Consider the following 22,744-nt stretch of genomic DNA (forward strand, 5'->3'; position numbering starts at 1 on the left):
TGCCTTCCTAAAGCCTCCTCTGGTTGTCTGGCAACCTCCAGGCCAAGAAATAACCTGGTCGGTGAGCACAACGTTTTAAATAGGGTCAAGTTTTTTAACTAGCAGATATCACCACAAAGCAGTTGATGACTAATAAGACAAGGATTTTTGTGTTACAATCTTTTTGAAATTCTATGTTAATGCAAATGAATCATTATATTTCTAAAAATGCTCTGATTTACATATATTTTCAGACAGAAATATGAACAATGGGTTTAGTTAGCTTCAAGCTTTTAGTTTCATTTTTGTTGACATGTGAGTCAGCAACAGTCAATGTTTTTTTTACAGAGGGGGTTTTGGAAATCTCTATCACTTAGTAAATCAGTAAATACTTTCCGTAGCCATAACACAAGCGAAAGCAAAAGCAAGATTTTCATGATGTCATTTGGAATAAAATGTTCTGTAGATCAGGCTTTATGGAAATAAGTGCTACGGAAGTGGAGATTCCTGGCTCAGCGTATGAGCAAAATTCTTTTTAAGAAACCAGGCTGTAACGATATGTACTACATTTAAAAGCGACACATGCAAATAGAAAAAGTGTACTAAAAGAAACACCTAAATGTGTATTTTGGATGTCTCCTCTCCACTCATTGTCCTAAAATGTCAGAATTGACAGGCCCATTAAACATTTTATCTATAGCATTTTGCTTTAACCAAACAATATATGATGTCTTTCGTATTTATTTATGTTAAGGGATGCTGGTAGATGGATTTTATTTGTGATTTAAGAAACTCTTCATGCTTCTATTTTATTAGGCAGGTGCGTAGAAGAGGAATACGCATTTCCTACAGTGTCCAAAACACTCCTGCATACTGTTGAACTTGCCAAAACACATATTATGGCTAGGCTGCATGAAAAGACAACACTTGCACATGAGTTTTTGCCTTTTATGCATACTGCCCAAGGAAGCGTTTTTATTCTAACACAGGAACACATACTTGTGAACAGTGGCCGGAAGACATAAAACACACAACACTTCTCACTCACAGCACCGTCAACACTTAACTGTCTCAACCAACTAAACCATAAAAACCACAAAAGCACAATGAGGTACAAACACTAATAACAATGTTAAACCAACATGAACCACAATAACAACTTTTATAACCCCATCACCTCGAACTTCCATGGTGCATTGCGGCACAAAAGTTCAGTCGTAGCAACCGGCTCTGGGGTCGCTACAATATATCTGTGAGGCTTTGGTGTCAGACCTTAATCAGACAAATGGTTTGGCAACGATCATAAATACAGAGTGACTTTAACTCTCTAACCAATCAACATACCCCACATACTATAACGTTACATACAAAACATCAGTTCACTAAGCATAAACATGTTCCAAAAATTATCAAAATTGAATGGGTAAAATCCTAAGTTATGCATGCTAAAAATCCCCTCAGTCCAAAACTGCAATCCCCCAAAAAAACTCAACTTTCTGGTTGCATATGTAGTTGAACCTGCAACTGCGAAGAATAAATTCCACAATATACATATTAAAGACATTAGACATGACAAATAGACAAGGAAAACATCTTTAATGCATCATCTCAATGATAAATTTACTCGAAACCCTCCCTGTACAATATGTAAATACAGTCAGCATCCAGATCTCCAGAGTCCATGCAACATTAATGAATACATACATAAATGAACACAACTCACTCACACACTGATTATTGATATGATTTTTTAAATATTTATATATATTTTTTTCGCTCTCTTTATTATCTTTTGTGTGCGTGTGTGTGTGAGTGTGTGTTTTGTGGAATATATTTACTCCTGATTTTTAGTCTTTTTGTGCCATAGACCTATTTATGCTAAGCCTGGCTGATGCCTATAAATAATAGATGATGGTTCGAACTAAGAGTGGATACCAGCTGTCTCTGCTCAGAAAAAAAATGAAGATAGTATCACCTTTATTGTAAATATAAGCTATTTTTGAACCTTATTTCTTAAAGCAGCATGCTTTGCATATTAACCCTATTCAGGACATTTGGTTTAGGTGACAGGTATAGTTTATTTATTTTTGAAGATTTTTTTTTTTATATATATATAAAAAGAGGGATATTTGTCATGCATTTGGACCCAATAATACGTCAACTTATCAGAAAATTTATTTAGCATAGTATAAAAGTCTATGATGAATACCAACAAATATTTTGTACATACTATTTCTTGGGGTCCAGTGGACCCTCAAAGGTCTTCTGCAACATGAAAGTCCTGAATAGGGTTAATTGCATGTTCTTTTGTGCATTGGTTTCCTTATTTTTCTTGAATATAACATGTCTGGATACCTTGAATGTCCCCAAGAAGATCAATAAAGTATTTATCTTTGGGTTTTTCTATTTTTCCCCCAAAAATGTCTATTCCTTTATGCATTGGAGGTTAACTGTAAGCCTAATAAATGTCTCAGTGCTGTAGAGGACTACTATGGATGAGATGGTGTTTATAAGACAGTGAAGGAGAGAGTCGGGGGGGTCTCCTCCTGCACACATGATTCCTGGCTACGCCCCTGATCATCATATCAGAGATGTGAGAGGAGCGGATGAGAGCACAAAGAGAGAGAAGGGAAGAGCAAAGACAGAGAAGGAAGGAGGAGGTCTGCCGAAACTCCGCCTCTCTGGTCTCGGATCCTCTCGCATTCCTCCTCCACAGCCCCCTCTCAGGATAGAGAGAGAGAGAGAGAGAGAAAAGGGAAGAAGGAGAAACAGAAGAAGAAGAAGGGCGCACCGAGAAGAAGAAGGAGCAGAATTTAGAGGGGGAGCAGCGAAACGACCATGGCAGTATCCAGAGCGCCTCAGCTTGAGATAGTGTCCGATCCCAGCGCACTTCCAGCCCCGCTGATCACGGCACGGAGCCTGCAGGCGCACAATAGACAGAGTCCGGATGAATGAGGAGCCGTACCTGGGCCGCGGACAAAATGAGGGTCATCTTCATCCAAAACGCCGGTTTCGTCGCAGCTTTCTCGCCTTTTTCGTGATGTTGGCAGCGTTTTCGGCACGACAGATAATGTGAATTAACCACAGCTAAGAGCATGTCAAGTCCATTGAGGAGTGAGGAGATCAGACCGATTTAGTTTTTTTTTTTTTTTTTTTTTTTTTTTTGAAATGGGATGGATCTTATATTATAGCCAATAGCATCTTTGAATGGAAAGTGTGTTCAGCTTCTGGCATGCAGCCTGCTGTCGAAATCTGAACATAGGCGATTATATATATATTTTAATAACCATATTGGCACTAGAATTAATTTTAATCCAGTGATAGGATAGAGGAGTCCAGTTATTATGGTGGATTTTGTAGATCTTCGTTAGTAATGCGTTGGTAGATTGATAATATAGCGATAATAACATGATCAAAGCCAATTGATCAACCGAGACAATCTGGAAATGTTATTTTTTCCACGTGTGATGACATGACTAGCGTTATTCCTTGTAATTTATTTATTTATTATCACTATTATTAGGCCTATAAGTATTATATTATCAATTTTCTTAAGTAGGTAGTTTGAATATATATATTTAACAGTGGGAAGCTTGTTCGGACGCTTCCCTAGTGAGATGGAAACCGCTTATTTATCGCCCCACCGGGGGGTCACCCGTCCCGACGCCCAGAAAGGCCAGAGCGCGGCGGGCAAAGCGGCGGTGGGCGACCTCTCCCCCGCACCTCCGGCTCCGGCTCCACCTCTACCTGCCGGCTGCTGCTCACCCGAGGAGACCCCGGCAAGCAGCGATGGACGGAGGAACTCGGGCGTGAAGAAACACCACCACAAGCACAACCTGAAACACCGCTACGAGCTGCTGGAGACGCTGGGGAGAGGCACCTATGGCAAAGTCAAGAAGGCCATTGAGAGGCACTCCGGCAGAGAGGTGAGCCACCAGCTGGACACATCTGGCACGATGCTCGGAGTGAACACGTGCATACCTTTGTAACGTCATGTTATTCTAATTGGGTTATTTTAGTCAATTATTGGATAAAAGTGGCTTTCCAGTGGGTTTATTCCTACTGCTCTTGGGAAAGACTGTCTCTGCCTATAAATCAACACACAGCAGTGACACAGAAAAAACTACTATTTACAAAGTGCAGTGTATGTCTGGGCTATATGATGCTGAGGGGGCTGAATCCTGGTTGTAACAGTAGTCCCCCACTAAACAGGTACAGCTCTGCTTCTGTAACGCCCTTCACCAGTCACTACAAACAGCACTGGTCCCAAATTAAGTGGTTTGTTGCCCTCAGAGGCTTGTGCATGTCCTTCCCCCGCTGGGAATCCCCCCCATGCTCCAAAAAAGGCCCATGGGGCCAGGGAGCTGCACTGCACACGCCTTGTCCTGTGCGGGGCCTCACGACCGGATGCTGGAGTGCAAATTTGGCTACTGACAGACTGATGTGACCCTGGTAAACATCCTCACAAGCAGCTGAAAGTTCCCCCAGAGATGCTACCAAGGCTGATTCACTTTTTTTGTGTGTGTGTGAACAACTTTATATATGCAACACTGTGCAGAAGTTTAAAGTCTTTTTCAATTCGTATCCATCTCATCAAGCAGGCATATGATCAGGTCTCAGATTCATTCTGCAGCGCATGACAAACTATATATAGACAACCCAAATCTGCAGAGGAGCAGTGGCAAGCTCTTCAAGATGCTTGGAACAACCCACCTGCCAAGTAGCTTGAAAAACTGGTGCTGTTATAAGGGCAAACATTGACTGGATTTAGTTTTTTTTTTGTTGTTTACTTCACTTTGCATGTTGTGAACTGATGAGTAAAACAATTCATCACATTATTTTTAGCATCAGTTTTAGCAGTTGAGAAGTTTGCACAGTTCTGTAAAGTTACTCCTTGTTTGAATCACACCGTATGAGTTTCTTTGGATGGGTCAGTCCGCCACTTTCTGTTTCTGCATTTAAAGTGATTAGCTGTACTCGTCATAGAAAACCCATCATCTGCTGTTATGTCCCCGCAGACCCGTACACTTCTCCAAATTTCCACGTGCGGCAAAATATGACCCCTGTGCCCACTCTGGCAGGGCACGAGGAACTTTCCATGCGCTGGAAATGCCAGGGGGACACTTAACACAGGTCAACAATGTCTCCAAATGTTTCATAGCTCCTGACAAATGAGAGTTCAATACAGTAACCATAAACCCTCTGGTAGAGCTTATTCTCCTTGACCTACTTGTGAACCATCTTACTTTCACTCGCATCACAAAACGGCACTGTGTATGCTTGCAGTTCAGGTCAAAGTGGTTTATTTGATCTCACATTGTTGGCTTTTCTTGACTTTGGTTGAGGGAGTCATAGAATTTGTCACATGGTCTACATTTCTAAGGTTTCTGAAACCATGGAATAGAGCAAACCATGTTGGTAATGAAGTTGAAAAATAAACTACAACCCTGATACCAGAATTCTGCATACACAAATGCATCCTTGTGGGTCAATCCCTCTATTTTCTGCTGAGCACAGCATTCGACTTGCAACAGAAAAGTACAGGAGTAAAGTATAGGACCTTCCATCACTGTGTTTTGTCTGAGACTGTCTTGAGGAAGTCCTTGAAGAAGCAACGTCTCTGCACGTGGAGTACCGGCAGTGCATGACTACCAGCCACCTCATGGGTCACGTGCGTCCGGCACTGCGTTGCTAGAGTTTACTTGACCTCTGACCCAGAGGAAGTCCCTTGTACCCGTGTGGCAGATACAGCAGCGGCGGTGAGACTGTTATGCAATCATGTCGTCTCCCTGCACCTTTTCCTGCCTCACTCCAAGAACACAATGAGAAAAGCAGAGCGAGGTGATAAACTGAGGAAGTTGTGCGACTGTGTGTGTGTGTGCACGTGTGTGGGAAAGAACTGGAGGCACTTGAGGAAGATTGATTAGATGTGGGCGCATTTAGTGTGTCAGCAAAAGCAGAACTGAGCAACTGTCTGTTTCGATCTGGAAAGCCATATCTCATACTGCTTGGCAGCTTAGTTGAAACCCAACATTATATAAAGTGCAATTGATCACAGAGATCATCGTGGAGATATGTGACATATGCACAAGCTCATGACTCCAGAAGATGTGTTCCATGTTTGTATACTCGTGAGAGAGATAGAAGGACACTGTGAGAGTTTTAATGCATTATATGCCATCTAGATGACTGTAGTGAAAAGGTCGTGGTGACAGCCAGGCCTAAAATGGACACTGACACATGAAAGGCCATCCCCAGCAGGAAATGAGATTGGAAGGGAAGGTTAATATCCTGTATGGAAGATCCATCACAGGCAGGAGGGGGTGAGCAGTTACCACAGAGATACAGGGAAGCCCACTACCATAACAAGGGAGGGACAGCCTCAGTTAAAGGGGTTACAGTCATATTAATATGAGCTTAAAGCACCAGATTACATCATTCCCCAACAATGGATTCAATGAGGAGGTACGCAAGAGGGAAAACACTGACATTCCTCTGCTATATGTGGTGCCGCTGATGAGGTATTATGATTCCTGGCTGTGTTTGAGAATATAGTTCTCTGGAAAAGTGACGGGCCTCCTCCTCCTCCTCCTCCTCCCACTCACTCTCTACCTCTCTCCTCTTTGTCTCCCCCCCTCCCACCACCAGCAACTCTGACTCAGACACACAGTCGACACAACAGATGATCATGATCTTTAAACGATGCAGGGACGGACGAGCTTGTGATGAATACTTCATCTATTTTAATGGCCTGAGAAAGCTCAGGAAGATGTCAGGCTCCACTGAAGCGAAACATGGACTTTCACTTCAAACAAGCTCTTTTGAGAACAAGGGTTGGGTCAGAAGGGGGGGGCAGATGAGGCCGCTCCATACCTGGCAGGGGCCAGCATGGGCAGCAGTGCAGCGCCTGTTTACTGTGAGTGACAGTAATAGGGATCCACTTAAGGACAAGCGTAGCTGTGTCAGCCGGCCGGGCCAGCTGGCAAGTGGCTGATCTGCAGTCCTGTTTAATGATCCACATCGGGGTCAGGGCAAGAGAACATGAGGAGATACACAAGAGATACCTGGCTTTGTCTCAAGCCCAATGTGGGAGAGCTGGCTCATTCAGTGAGTTAGCCTACAGTGTAGAATTAAGATAATGACTGTTAAAGATTGATTACAGTCCGTCTAGGAGAGAAAAAGCTTTTTGGTTTTAGGCAGCAGTTTTACAGAGACATTTTACTTGCCTCTGCATGTAACTTTCATAGACCGTTTCTCAATTATTTCCTAAATTACGGAATTCCTGCGTTAAATCCAGAAAGGTGACTCACATTCAGCTTGACTACGAAACACCAGAGTCACTCACATTTTGGGGATCAGTGATAAAATCCTGATGATTCTGATGAGGTAAAGGAAACCATCAGTGTTAAGACACAAACAACTTTTACCAATTAAGAACTCAGCATGTGAACCCCCTGGACCCTGGCTTGTTTATTATGGTTTCATTTCTTTAAATTCTATGTAATCAAGGCGTGCTCTGGATGGGAGCTATTCCGGTTTGGGGTTATTTTTATTGATGTACACGGTAATTAGCTTGGCACTCGCTACTGCCTGTGGTTTCTGCTGCATGGAATAAAGCTGGGTTCCTCCGAGTACTGCAGCTTAGCTAGGAGAGGACAAAAGTTTAAACTAACAGAACTTCGGAGTGAACAGACTCTATATGGACCTGATCAAAGGAAACCCAGGACTCAATCCAGAATGTTTAGGCTACAATTAGAGTGATGTGCTAGACTGTGTACTCTCGATCGGTTTATTTGGAGAAGGTTGCTAACCTCTCATTTATGGAGTGCATAGGTTAGTGGTTTGAGTGCATCCAGTTGCGGCGGTCGCATTGCCATGAGAATGAAAAATCATCAAATCAAGTGCTGTTGTTGACTGTTGAATCTCCTGTAACAGACCCATTTGGCGAGGCGATTACACTGAATCACTTCCTCGACCCCTTCTCATTCTCCCGATTCCTCCATAAAACTCCCAGCAGGCCGGCTTTTCAGGCTGTTTCAATTGTGGGCCATTACCAGTTCTTAATCAGAATGACTAAAAATAAGAGGCTGGTTGGTGATTCGTGTCTTCTCAAGGACTTTTTGACAGGGGAGGAAACATGGCTGTGTAGGTTAATACTGACAGTTTGATTAATGGAGGAGCACTCTGACCTCCCGACCTCCCTTCCTTCCTCCAGAGATTGCGAACACCTTGCTCACCTCTATTTCAGGATGCTCATGGTCCTTATGTGCTCCAGGGATGATGGTGTTCGCCGGCCAGTCAGTTCATCCACCACTTTGGTGCAGACTGACATATATCAACAACATTTAAATAGATTACCATAAAATCCTGCACAGACACTGATGGTGTCCAGAGGGAGAAGCCAACTGACTTTCCTGTATCCTGCGACTTTTTTCCACTCACGGCACCATGAGGTTCACATTTGTGGTTTTTAGAGAAATGCCTCCATAATTGTTGGATTGATTGCCACACAAATTAGCACAGACATCCCTGGTCCCCACTGGATGAACTGCAGTAACTTTAGGGATCTCTAAACTTTTTCTCTCGCACTCACACTTTCAGTTTGTCTGACACTTTTTTATGACTGCATTCCTGAAAAGATAAAGCCATCCAACAGCCCGAGCTGCACTTTGTGCATAGTGCTAGTAAAATGCAAATGTTCGCCTTGTAATGCTAACACACTAAGGTAGCATAGGGAACATGGTGTCTCACATTATACCTCATAATGACATCTATAAGCATGTTAGCATGGTGACGTTAGCATTTAGCACAAAGCTCTACTGTGAGCTGGTGTGGCTGTGCCTGAAATCACTAATGACTAGAGCATTGTACGGAGTGAGCCTATTGAGTGTCAGTGATACATGGAGTAGTGAATTAGTGTACCGGGGGACACACAGATGATTAGTTTTATGTTTTTCCCAACAGCTGTTTCTAGGTAAGTGGTTGCCATGGAAACATCGTGTTTCCCTGTGTGAATCTGCCTTCTGGTGTTTCTATTAGAGAGGAGCTGGCAGCACTTATCATAGCCTGAGCTTTAATGCTGACTAACACTTTGGTTCTTTTTCACCTTCACTTGACTTCATGTAGAGTAAAATACACAGTGCAAAACTGGGATTAGATCTCTGTCTGTTAGACCCTGGCTGGTATGTCAGCAAGCCTTGTTGGGGTCAAAGGTTATCACACAGACCTTGTAGGGCCCCTGAAAGGGGAGGTAAATGAGATTGATTTTTTTTTTTTTTTTTTTACAAAGAGATGAAGCAATGTTTTTACTGAGGCAGACAGGCATCACACAGTGTGCAGAATGTATTGTGCAAGTTTAATGTACATTTTATAGTTCACTGATGAGATAATGCGTGTGACATAAATGCATTGTCTTTTAGTCCCATTTTATGTACACATGTTTATGTAATCTGCCTTTTTGAATAAAGGAACTTGTGTTTTAAACTGTTACACATCGTGCTCTCAAGATGTCTTTTACTTTGAACCCTAAATTCTTCAACTGCAAAGTTTAAGTTTTATGTTGCTGTAAGTCATCTGATCAAAGTGTTTTCTGTCTCCTGTTTCCAGGTGGCTATCAAGTCAATTCGGAAGGAGAAGATCAAGGATGAGCAGGACATGGTACACATCCGCCGAGAGATCGAGATCATGTCATCCCTCCGCCACCCACACATCATCTCTATATATGAAGGTGAGGGTCATGTCTGGAAACACACGCACCCCCGTGACAAATCCTAGACACTCGTTTGACTTGAACACACATAAACAAAAACACACAAGTCCAAAATTCTTCTCTCCCTCAGCTCATTTAGCACTCGTGGCCAAGCTGCAGGACTGTCATGTTATGACATGCAGATGTCATAATAAGTCCTGGACTACAGCTCTGGGATGTTATTCATCTTCTCTGTCTGGCTGCCTGGGCCAGTAAAAGTCTGGATGGTTTTGACGGTGTGCGTCTGGATCTCTCTGAATGTGTGTGCGTGTGTGTGCATGTGTGTGTGTGTGTGTGTGTGTGCTGAAAGTTTGTGTTTATAAGAGGGGTGATATTCTAAGGGATTGCCTCTCCCACATCTAAGAGGTCTCATCCCTTGTCTACTCTGGTCTTGATCTCAGGGCCAGACATCTGCTGATACTTAGAGACAACTGCAGCTGGGAACCAGACTGTACTTGTGCATGTGTGTGTTTGCACATATATAAGTCCGTGTATGTATATATATATAGATAGATAGATATATGTGTGTGTTTGTGTCAATGTATAAGCCTGTGTGCATGGTTGCATGTGTGTGTGTGTAGCGAGGGAGATACTGGATTGACCCCAGTCACCCAGGCTTGCACCCTGTCTGACTCTGGACCAGTGCTATGCAGTGGGAGGAAAGGCCTTAAGCCTTCCTTGGAGCAACGTCAACATATATCTACCTCAGGAAGCAACCCTCTAAATATCAAAGCCCTCAAGTCAAGCTCAGACAGCACGCATATTTATTCTTGAGGACCTCCTTTTTTGATACCTGTCCTTTTGCATGACCTTAACCTCACTGCAAGAAAACGGAGATTAGAATTAATGGTGAGTGTAAAGCTTGAACAATTCCCATTGAATTTTTTTTTCAACATATTGCCAGCAATTAATCATCCCTTATGATGTAGTCTTGGCCTATTTGCAGGCATTTAAAGTCACAAGGCGTTACAGTGTGAGCTGGTTTCATATGATTTGTGACTCGTGACTATTTTTATGCCCATGTCAACAAAGCAACAGTTTCAATGCCCTTTTCAGGATAGCTGCCCTGGCACAATCGCAGCAGGTTGTGTGCCACTGCCCAAACTGGCTTAACCACTGCCCTTTGTTCAGTTTCAAAGTCCCCAGGTCGTTATCAGTAATGTGTATATGCAACAAACATCACTATTGGTCATGGGAACGTGCCAGCAGTCAGCTGGAGGGCTGAAGTGCAGCTGAGTTTAATGTGTTTTGTAAGAGAATGATTAAAAGTACACACAGATTTATAAACTCAGACGAGCCTGTATGGTGTTCCTTTGTGTTCTGCCTTGCTTTATACGCAGCCTGCTCCACCAACAAACTCAACCAGACTCATTGCTCTTGCTCTTTGGTGTTTCTCCTCAAACCCAGCGTTTACTGTTGTGGCCTGGCCCCCGCCCAGCCTTGCTTTAGAGATATATAGGAGGCCCAGAGATTTGTGTATCCGGCAACACCCTCTTCAACAGCCCCTGCTAACTGCCTTGTGTGAAGCAAAGCTGAACCAGATGTGTGCGTGAAGATTGATTTTTACCACTCCCTCACATTCTGCATCCATCAGCATGCTGTGTGGGGCATTTAAAGCGGATTTTGGTCTTTGCTCCTCAGGCATAGCCATGTATCTTAGTGTCCTCCTTTCAGAGCAGCTAGTCAACCCCAAAGAATGCTGTAAATGCACAAATTGATACATCCACATAAAATGTTACTACCATGTTTATGTGTGTTGAGGGCTTTTTTATAGTAAGATGAGGAGACTGAGGCCAGCAGCCGGGTATCTGGTCCATAGTCTGACACATTAACCTCCGCAAAACCAACATAGTGTACAATCTTGTTACCTTCAAACAGGTTTGCTTTTTCACCCGTGCCTCCAGACTTTATGCTAAGCTAAGCTAACTGGCTGCTGACTACAGCTACATATATGCAATACAGCTATGAGAGTGATTTCCATCTTCTCATGTTATTCTTGCAAGAACACAAATAAGTGTGCTTCTGATGATCTTGCTGTTGGGTAAATAAAGTCAATTCAAGCAATAACCGAGAGGTACTTAGCATAGAGACACCTAAATCCAAAAGTTTACATTTATATATTTTCTGCTTCAGTATTACACTTTGTAGTAGAACTCGGCTTCTTGTCCCATGTGCAAGTTTGCAACAGCGGTCTGTCATCAGTGCAAACATTGGGACAATAGGTGCTAATTAGTGAGATGTGAGGGCCTGACCTGTGAACAAAGCCCAGTGAGTGACAGCAAGACTGCAGTGACGGCTGGCATACCCAACAGGCCATAACAAACCCAAGTTATGTAAGCCAGGTAATTACTGCAGCACCAGGGGTCAAAGGTAAATGGGAGTGCAAGCTGAGAATTGGCTCTCCGTGCACAGCCTCACCAAGGATCGCTGCGAATGACACCCCAGGTCAGCACTCTGTCCGCCAATCAGAGGGCCAGATCAGCTCTGCCCTCCAGAGTGCTTGGCTTACGTCCCGTCTGTTACTTCCCAAGCAGCCAGACAGTCACAATAAGGAGGGTTACCATCACTCAGCAACTGTGTGTTTTGGTAGAGGATTATATCTTTAAAAGGACCCTGGGAGGGATGGAGTGAGAGAGGGAAGGGAAGGGAAGGGAGGCCCCTGAGGAAAGTAGTGTGACAGACTATGAAGGTGCTCACTCAAGGGTGCAGAAAGCAGAGGCCCTCACCCCCGGTGACCCTGCTGTGTGGGAAAATCAACACACACAATATGTAGCAACATGGCTGACTGTGTTGTTGTCATCTCCTCAGTGCTTCCATGGTCTTTTCTTTTTTTTGTGTCCTCCTCTCTCCAACTAACCACTGTCATTCCCTTCATGCCAAGGAGTATGAAGTATGTTGCCAAGCTGAAATTATACAGCAGAAGGCTAAAAACTGACACAGAATGATATGTTTGGTGACCTACGTTTGGATAGCAATGACTTACAGTAATACAACTGTAATAGCAATACTTTCAAAAGTCAGCAGATGTGTAACAAAGCAGCATTTTCATTCATGTTGCTGTAGATTTTAAAAGTCAGACTGAAGCTTACTTACCCAACATTGATTTCTATCCTTATCCTGGTTTTGCTTTTTTTCACATAAAGTCAAAAGACACAGTATAATGTCACTGTTGAAATGAGAAAAAATTACATAGACGAAAAGTTGACATGAATATTACTTGGTTTCCGTTATGATTCACATATATAAATACAGCAGTGGCAATTTAATTACACCGTTAAAGAGGGTGCTCTTATCTGTGTTGACTCGTGAATCACTTATGAGTAAAGCATAGCATGGCATAGTCAATTATAAGGCCCACACTCTGTTTGGTGGTGAGGAATATGGGAGTGTGTTGTGAAAAGTGGAGACATGATGTGAAGCTGAAACATTATGTGTCAAGGGTATCATTTCACACTGTAGCAGACTCCCTGTCCGTGAAGCTAACTCTTTGACTTCGCAGTCTGGTTCTCGCTTTTCGATCTGTTTTTGCTGCTCTCCGCTTGCTCCGGTCTCTGAGGAGTGGGCTTGATTGAGTTAACAGCCCCTCCCTGCCATGTTGTGAAGCAGCCAGACACATGAGGTGGGGTTCGGATGATGTAACCCCGGGAGAAGTGTAGAATTGTAACGTGCTCTTCTGGAATTTGGATTCCTGCTCCAAAACTAAAAGGGGGGCAATCTGGTTTACTCTGCTTTTTACATAACAATTTATATTTTTTAACATGATAGCATGAACCTGGAAGCGCTTTAGAATTTGTCCTCCCATCCCCCGTTGCCGTTAATGTAGATAGATTTTTCTGAAATGAGATATTAATGGACTCCAATTATTTCCTTATCTCTTGTCAGTGTTTGAGAACAAGGACAAGATCGTGATCGTGATGGAGTACGCCAGCAAGGGCGAGCTGTATGACTACATCAGCGAGCGTCGGCGCCTGAGTGAGCGAGAGACACGACACTTCTTCAGACAGATAGTCTCTGCTGTGCACCACTGCCATAAGGTGAGAAAACCCATTCCATGGTTTACACAGAAAGAAACGCGCACATTCATTTTCCGGTCACTAAATCTCTCAATGCCTCTTTCGCATACATCCAGACTTTGTTTTCCAGGCTTATTATAACACTAACCATGCGCCTCCACAGTCAGCCATATAGCCAGTTAATCTGCAGGCCCTACACAGTATGCTTTTCTTGGCGCACGGGTCTTTGGGAGTCATCTGTTTCTGAGTGAAGATGGAACACAGGCCAGTTTAATTCAGGCTTATGCTCCGATTACAGCGCTGTGCAACAAACAAGCCCCACATTAATTCTGTGCTCATCGGTTGCCGCACGCACGGCTGTACGTCCCAAGATACCCCCAGAGCTGTTTTCTTCCCCTGGAGATTAATCTGGCCACACCCATGTCAACCCCTGTTCCACACCTCACCGACTCCCATCAAAACCCCAAGGTCCCTGGGCTTATTTGGACGGGCTCCCCTCTTGTCATGCTCTTCTTCTTCCCAGCTGGAGATAGAGATGATGTCATGGTCCTCGGATAGGAGAGTCCCAGACAGCCATGAATGATGAATCATCACCACCAAGCGCAGCCTCCCGCCGGGTGGGGTGGTGTGAGTCACTGACACAAGAAGCGAGCAACCACTTCTCCCTTGTATCCACCAATCACGGTCATGTGAACATCAGCACCATGCCAGACAATAACCAATGGGAGATGCCATGCACAGCAGTGCAAGCAGGCTCGGGGGGGTGACGGGTGAAGTCACTCCTCCACATCTGAGCTGGGTTCCGTCTGTCTGCATACCACATGTTAATGCCGGCATTTTTTTTCTTAAAACCAATGCATTAACAGCATAGTTGTTTTTATCCCGAGATACTGTGAGAACATCATTCATACAGGGTGGTAATTACAGGCTCATGTTTATGTGACACGTGTGAGTCGATTTAAAAGGGAAAATCACAGCAGATGTCAGCATAAAGACTCTTGAGGGGACAAGACCAATTAAAACGTACTAGACCAACAGGCTGCCTTGATTTCCCCAGAGAGCCGCAAGCTATCTTTGTCAGAGTAAATCATCTCTTAATACAATGGACTGTTTATTACTTGGATCCATCTCTCATGAATAATGAATTCACTGATACATCAATCATTTATTTATTTATTTTCTTTTCCTCATTCATTTTCAGAATGGAGTGGTGCACAGGGATCTGAAACTGGAAAATGTGCTACTGGATGAAAACTGTAATATTAAGGTAAGTTTGTCCCTTGATCTTTGATGCGTTACCCCTCAGACTATAATACCTCACCTCAAATGATCTTTTTATGAGGGATTAACCATCACATGGCTTGTGTAAAGTTCACACATACGCCTCTTTCCACAGATTGCTGACTTCGGGCTGTCCAACCTCTACCATAAGGACAAGCTCCTGCAAACCTTCTGTGGCAGCCCGCTCTATGCTTCACCAGAGATCGTCAATGGGAGACCGTACCGTGGCCCAGAGGTGAGGCTCAGTGAACCTAAAACCCCAGCTGTGTGTTTGGCAACTTGAACATTTATTATCTTCCCTTGAAAAGGAATTTGGTATCTTTCACCTTATATAGCTTCCATCGTTTTTAACTCACCAGTGATTATCATCATCATCATATACAATGTGGTGGTTATGCTTTATTTTCAGCCTTTTTAATGGCATTAGTCCCTAGTCAAGGGGAGGTCTCTCTTGTAACTCCACAGTGGGTCAGTGTAGATACTTTCTGCATCCTTCCCCTGTGCACCTCTTCCTACAAGGTTTGGGTCCTTTGAAGTGAGGAACTGGAGGATGGTTTTTGCTCACTTTCCCTTCAGCTTGATGGGATTGGAATGAGCTCCACAGCCTCAAAGAGCACTCGTGGTTAAAGTCAGCATCTAACCAAATAGTTTTGGTGAAAGAAACAGTGAAAATGTCTCCCTAAAACCACTTATCTGGAAAGTCCAGAGTCATTCTGTAGGGTGTTGTCTCGACAACTGCATCAGTTGCATAAAAGAAAGCAACTTAGGGGAAAAAAAAGTTTCATTTTTAGATATTCAAGTCCAACCGTTCAATTTTGCATGATTCACTATAATTTACTCGAGAGTGCTAAAAACTACAGCAGTCTGATTGCGATCGAAATTACAGAACCACGGTTGGGGTGAGGCCACAAATTACAGAAAACACAGGCAACAAAAATAGAACACAACAATAGTGCGTGCCCTGTCTCGCCCTCGGGAATGGGCCAATGGCAACAGAGGAGCGAGACATTCTTGATGTGGGTCCAGAGCCTTAAAGGAAGTACACCAGCTCCTTAACTGGCCCTATCTGATTTCCTCTTCCTAGACTATGTCTCAAAGCTTTAGCTGCAACCATCAGTAGCACATTCCTCAGAGCATCTCGTCTTCCCCGATCTAAAGTCAACGCACACTTGTTCTGTCGCATTATCCCTCTCACTCACACACACAAGCACACACAGACAGGTCATCAGCTTCTCTCCAGCGAGTTGTCAGGAGTTTAGGCTATCACGACTCTGCTATCTCTGCTGGTCTCATTACCCTCTTCCGCTCCCACCACTTCCCCCCATGGCTCTGCACCTCCTCATGCCCCAGACACAAACTCTTATGTAACTGCTTTGAAAGCCACATTGCATTAAGTTAGTGGTCAGAAAGTCCTTGCTTCTGCCTGACGGAGCAGGAGAGAGAGCGGAGGCGATTTATTAGTGTGTAAGCAAGCCATTTCCCACCAGAGTGCAGGCATTTGTCATGATTTCTTTGAAGGATATTCCAGAGCAGTGTCACAAGCTCTTTAACAGAGATATTCTTATGTGGCATTTGCATGAAAAAGCGATTGGGTTGCTTATTAGTGTCAAAGTAAACTGCATCGTTCATGGCTTTACTCTGATGTTAAACAGAGCTGATTCCACAACATTCATTTTAATGGCATGAATCACTAATCAAAACAGGACTTGGATGACTGCATTTACATTGCATAATACACCTCAACTTTTCTGTTTTATGTGCTCGCTGCATGCTGCATACGTACTGTGCATGCCTTATTTGATAGGCAGAGCGTGTTCTGCGTATGACGAAATGAACAAATTTATGACCGGTTCTTTTGTTTTCACCAGGTGGACAGCTGGGCTCTTGGGGTGCTGCTGTATACGCTGGTCTATGGAACTATGCCATTTGATGGGGGAGACCATAAGAACCTCATTCGCCAGATTAGCAATGGCGAGTACAAAGAGCCAACTCAGTCCTCAGGTACTGTAGGAATCTCCTCCTTAGTTTTCATTTCTTTTGATTTGAAGAAAACACGTCTGATCCCAGTGCCCTTTATACAACAGCATCATAAACTACACTTGACCGTTTTAGTTCAGCTGTAACGCATATAAAAACAAGGAGGACTCTTTTCATGTCAGTTCCAGAAAATATGAGAGTCTTTAAGATGTTGGTCTATAAACAGAACTGAATGGAAAATAGATCAGAGTGCTCTGAATGTACACTTTTAGTTGCTCACTGCTATTTTTGTCAGGGCAGACAAACCTGTCATACTACTCACTATATTTTTTTTTTGCAACATATTCATTTTAAATCTATTTAAGTTTTAACTGGTGTCACTACCTCAGTAACATGGTAGAATCTGTAAAAGAAAAATAACATTGTAAATTGGAAAAATAACTTTGTTTTCCTGTCTATTATTATCCAGTTCTGAATGTTACAAGACATTCGGGTGCTTTAGTCATTGCCATGTGTTGACATGTTATTTAACTGTGGATTCATTATTGTGGTTTACAATGAACAATGGAAAAATAATCATTTATAAAATTGAGTTAGGATATAAAAGGACTGCAGTGGTTTTTAAAAGCCTCTAAATTGAATAATTGCAACTTAAGTTAAAAAAATAGAAATGTTAAAAACAATTACATCACTGCATCAGTTATGTCAGTTCCGGCTTCTTTGAATTAAGGCAGCCTCAGATAGTGCTAAATGTGCTAAACTAACTCGTCTTCTCCATTTAAGGCTGTAATAGCATGCGCTGTTGCCACTTTTATGTCAAGTGGTTTGCAGCATGACTCATCTTACAGATGGTTCTGTTTTCTGCTAGATGCCCGTGGACTGATTCGCTGGATGCTGATGGTGAACCCTGAGCGCCGGGCTACAGTCGAGGACATAGCCAACCACTGGTGGGTAAACTGGGGCTGGAAGAACAGTGTGTGTGACTGCGAGACCCAGCGTGAGCATGGAGGCTCGCCCATGCTGGCCCGTTTCATCGACTGGCAGAACCGCACTGAGCCACGTGGTTCTGGAGCCAAAGCTGCAGCCATGCCCCAGCTGCTGCGCCAGAGGCCCAAGAAGTCTAAGAAGGAGAACGTTGAATCAGGACAGACCCACTGCGGAGCCGAGGATAAGCCAGGTCTGAAAAGACCGAAGGGCATCCTGAAAACCAGGGTTACTGAGGAGCAGCAGTCCGCCAATCTGGAAGAGGTGGAGTTGGGTCAGGCAGCGCTGCCTCAGCAAGCTGAAGGGGGAGAGGAGAGCTCAAGTCCAGATCGAGAGGAAGAGGAGCCAACTCTGGGAGGAGGCTCGCCAGCCAAGATGGTGCCCTCTCTGCCCAAGAAAGGCATCTTGAAGAACAACCAACAGCGGGAATCAGGGTACTACTCTTCCCCAGAGCGCAGTGAGTCCTCCGAGCTTTTAGGAGGGGCCAGTATGTCTCTGCTCGCCAGCTCCCCCCCCAAGAGAGTGATGGGGAGAAAGGGCATCTTGAAGCGAAATGGCAAGTATTCCACCTACAGCGGGCCTCCCTCAGCAGCAGCGGTGGCCGGCGTCCTCGGCGAGCCTCCTCCCTCAACCGACTCTGGTCTGTCCCGCAGTCAGAGTCGGCCCTCCAGTATAGTGGGGGAGGACAGCTCCGTCCTGTCCCTGTCGCCCAGCTCCCTCAGCGGGGCTGAGTGGCACCCCTCCACCACCCACCTCCGCCCAAACATCCGGGCTTGTGTCTCGGCCGAAAACCTGCTGCAGCTCGCCAACTTCAAGGGCTTCCAGGCAGCCCAGCCACTCCAGGGACCCAAGTTCAGCCGTGGCCCCAAAATGAAAGGCTCCCCAGGGGACAATGGCAGCTTCTCTTTGCTGGGGGACCTGGAGGACATGACTCAGGTGTACCAGCAAGCCCTGGACATCAGCAGCAACCTCACCTAACAGACGGGTGGCCGAGAGAGAAGAAGCAGAGGGATTTAAACATGACTGCGTGTGTGAATGTGTGTGTACCGATGCGCGTGTGTAGCATTAACGACCGGTGCGTTACCGGGATACACCTTTGGGTGGTTGTGGCTTTTTCAAAAGGGGCTGAAATCTTGATGGAAACGATATGTCTACGCTCGCACACATGCACACACAGATGTACACACTTAGGTGCACTTCTCTGGCGGAAAGAGAAAATTCTGTTAAGGTTGTGTGAATGGGAGAGAGTCGGAGCTGGCACGAGAGAATGCCACCCAGTCTGCTTTCTTGGCCCGCCCATAGACTTTGCTGTGTTCAACATGTTTACATATTCAGCAAGAAGGCAAGTTAGAATCACAAACGCAGCAACCAGAAACTGGTTGGCTCTCTTTGTACACCACCCATTTTGAATATGAGTTTACAAAAGCACCTTAAAACTCACACAGAGCACATGCTTTTGTGATCTTTACTTCCTTTGGAAAGAAAAAAAAAACAAACAAACCAGGGTCTTGTTCCAAAAATAACTAACATTGCTGATTATTTATTAATATTTTGTAGCTTTTAGTTTTAAGTGCAAAACTGGTGGGTGCTGGCTATTACTGGAAGAGTCCAAAGCTCCTTGTCTCCAACTCTTTGTGTGGAACTGACATATATAATTATGTTACTCTGTGATGAGAAACATATATATACTCAACATATATAACTGTGTCTGCGCATGTAAAACACGCAGGCAAGTATACCTTCATAAAAGCGTATGTCCTATATATGTGTATGATACTATGGAATATGTAGGAAGTGCCTTTTTTGATTCATAATGAAAAATTATGTATGTCATTTCCTTAAAGTGGAGGGAAAAGCCAGGCCAACCTGTCACCAGTTGTGCTTATTTTCATGTTGTTTGTGAATGTGGAGAGACCCAGGGCCTTCAGAGCACAGCTGACTAACTTTACTTGTGTTGGGGTTCAACGGTCAATCTGAGGCAGTTCAGATCAAACAGTCTCATCTCCTCCCCCTCCCTGTTCCTCACATAAATACAATCACACACACAGATATACCGGCATCTGCAGGCCAACTCAGAAAAAAAAGACACTCGTCTGTGTTCTTTGTCAGTGTTTAAGCCCATAGTTTGGTTTGTCAGCAGTTTAGGTGGCTTGGCTGAACACAGTTTTGCTGGCAGCACAAGAGGTCTGGAGGGGCTCACCTAGTGGGACATCTAGTGAGGGGAGATGGCGCAGACACCATCTCACAGTCCTGGAATGTGCCTGGCACTCTTAACCTTGGTTGTTTCACATTTTCGAGGCTACCTGATAAAACAGGCTGTTTAGTGAGAGATGCAGGGGGTTGTGTTTTTTTTTTTTTTACCAAAGACATGTTAGGTGTTTTCCATAGTCTGACTAGTTAATATTTTACCCGGAGCTCTTCAAAAGAGCCAAGTAAGGTGGTTTGTTTTAGCTCGCCGATGACACAGCGAATTCCTCAGATGGCGGCTGGAGACGTGTTGGTGCTCGAGATCTCTATCAGCCGCAGACCGACTCAGCACAGGTGGGATCTGCGGTCGGTGCTGAGCCCTCCAGCTGTGTATACTAGTTCATTATGTCAACCAAGCACAATTAGCCAGCTATTGTTTTCATTTGAGCTTAAGAGGGAGGCAGCGCATAGTGATTTATAGCTAGAGGGGGGAAAAGAAAAGTGTGTGAAAGAGAGCGATGCGTGGAGCGGTGCTGAGATTACGGAGGACTTTTCCTGTACAAAACACAGCAAAGGTCAAGGTGTTTGATTTGTTTTTTGAAGGATTTGTAATGTAGACTAGTGAAAGTAAAGAAAGTGAGTAGAAAGAGTAGATGGAAAGTTTTTGTGTTATACCAAAGATGGGATGAGGCTTTGACTTGATTCATGGGAACGAATACATCAGGGACTAATGAGAGTCGTTAGGATTTTTCTTTAACTTGGGAATCCCCATCGGTGAATGAAATCATCCCCATGTTGGCTTTACCTCACATTTGTTTTATTTTTCTTCTGTTATTTTTCTTTTATTTGACATGCTGGAGGGTGTTGATACAGCTTGTCTTGAGGGTCAATGTGCGACTTGTGTCTTCTGTATGGCCTTAGAAAGTGTGTTAGGCTTTTCGACAGCAGCGAAAACTTGGAGAACAATGACTGACATCATCCAGAATATCAAATGATGTGGATGGAAAAGCATGCAGTAGATGACCCCAAGGAGAAAGATCACATGTTGAATGTTTTCAGTGGTCTGCTCGTGTGAAGGAAAGGTCCTGGGTACTGACTCAAATGAAAGACCCACTGCGTATTATATTGCATTTTATTGCCTTTTGTATTGCATTTTATTGTCAACTGGATTTACAGTGAGAAAATTATACTATGTTAGTATTTTGTTTTATTATGCTTCTGTTTTTGATTTTCCAAAATATAAGAAACTTTATATTGCTTTATGTTATGGCAGAAAAAATACTTCCTTCCTTGAAGTATTAGAATTTCTCTCCAAAAACTGACAAATCTGATAGAAATTGGTGTAATCTCATTTCCCATTGTGGGTCAGACAGCCTCCAAATGGCAAAAAAAAAAGAAAACTCTTGAAAATTAAAGTCTTATTTGGCTATATGCAAAGATTTGTACTCATAGCTCAACATCTGACAACAAAGCAATTGTATTTCCACCTCTACCAAAAAGAGAAAAAGAACTAAAGCAATAAAAAGAATCTGGTGATGAAACTTAAACTCTGCCAAACTGGAAATAACTGGTGCATATCTGTTAGTTAGCAGAAAGTCTAATCATAGGAAAACTTGACTGGATATTGTTATGACAATAATAATAAATTAGTATTATTATGTTATTTAAGTATTATTTTCGTTACAGCTCATTACTATTGCTGGCTATTGCCACAATTTTGGTTTTAATGTTTTTGTCTGTGGGTGATCCTGGACTGCCAAGGTTTGTTAAGTTGCGTGCCTTCGGTATCTTTCATGAACTTTTTTTTTTTTTTTTTGATAATGAAAATTATTATCAATGTGTTTTTTATACTTGTATTTATTGATCAAGCCATTTAAAATTGTTGTCAAAGTACTCCGCGCTCATGCTTCGACTGCTTCAGACCGTGTGTTCAATTCGTACCACACACACAAAAAATATGGTGGCCTGTTTAAAATAGAGTGGTATCATCTCATTGCGAAGGCAGCGGTCGAGCGTGTGTCCGTAGGAGTAACAATCAATAAAAGTTCCTGAAATCCTGTAAAATGTCTTAATTCGTCATTCGAGTCAACACAATGCCCCTGTAGTACTGTATCAACTCAAATAAATGGATCTTGAAAGTTATATGTGTTTGTTTTTCTGCTTTGTGTTGCCTTTTTATTCCAGGGCTTTAGCTATTTAATGTTAAATTGTAATTACAACATTCCACTGAGGCAGGAATGGAAAAAATTGAATACAAATAGACATCAATATGTCTAGTAATGAGGGGGATCAGTGTTGATTTATATGATAGCCACACTGCAAATGCTCCATCCCATTGAAACAGACCATATTACTCTCTCACACACACAGCTGCCATTCACTTGATGTATTTGTAGAGTTAAAACCTTGAAGTTTGACTTTCACTGCTCTCCTTAAAATTGGAAGGTCTTCACATTCTAAACTTAGTTATTACTGGTTTCCTCCAGAAGTAGAACTGGATAAACAAGCGCTCCCAGAAGGCAGACTTGGAATGAACTACAAATACTTCACCGAGTTCTTCTTACAGTAGGACACA

General features: G+C 43.4%; 1 protein-coding gene across 1 annotated transcript; it reads left to right on the plus strand.

Moving 5' to 3' along the window:
* Window positions 1-2,724: 2,724 nt before the first annotated feature.
* nuak1b (NUAK family, SNF1-like kinase, 1b) lies at window positions 2,725-22,311 on the plus strand. The gene is made up of 7 exons (XM_008276115.1): window positions 2,725-3,905; window positions 9,586-9,706; window positions 13,610-13,761; window positions 14,942-15,007; window positions 15,137-15,256; window positions 16,890-17,022; window positions 17,867-22,311. The coding sequence occupies exons 1-7, from the start codon at window positions 3,597-3,599 to the stop codon at window positions 18,958-18,960; spliced, it is 1,995 nt and encodes a 664-aa protein (XP_008274337.1). The 5' UTR covers window positions 2,725-3,596; the 3' UTR covers window positions 18,961-22,311.
* Window positions 22,312-22,744: the final 433 nt, after the last annotated feature.

Source organism: Stegastes partitus, unplaced genomic scaffold (assembly GCF_000690725.1).
Source record: "Stegastes partitus isolate 25-593 unplaced genomic scaffold, Stegastes_partitus-1.0.2 Scaffold65, whole genome shotgun sequence".
NCBI classification, from domain to species: domain Eukaryota; kingdom Metazoa; phylum Chordata; class Actinopteri; family Pomacentridae; genus Stegastes; species Stegastes partitus.

Bases quoted from the DNA above. Each gene is read 5' to 3' on its own strand.
- nuak1b (XM_008276115.1), top strand. From the start codon at position 3,597: ATGGAAACCGCTTATTTATCGCCCCACCGGGGGGTCACCCGTCCCGAC. The intron at 13,762-14,941 runs GTGAGAAAACCC...ATTCATTTTCAG, and splicing joins CTGTGCACCACTGCCATAAG to AATGGAGTGGTGCACAGGGA. The intron at 17,023-17,866 runs GTACTGTAGGAA...GTTTTCTGCTAG, and splicing joins AGAGCCAACTCAGTCCTCAG to ATGCCCGTGGACTGATTCGC.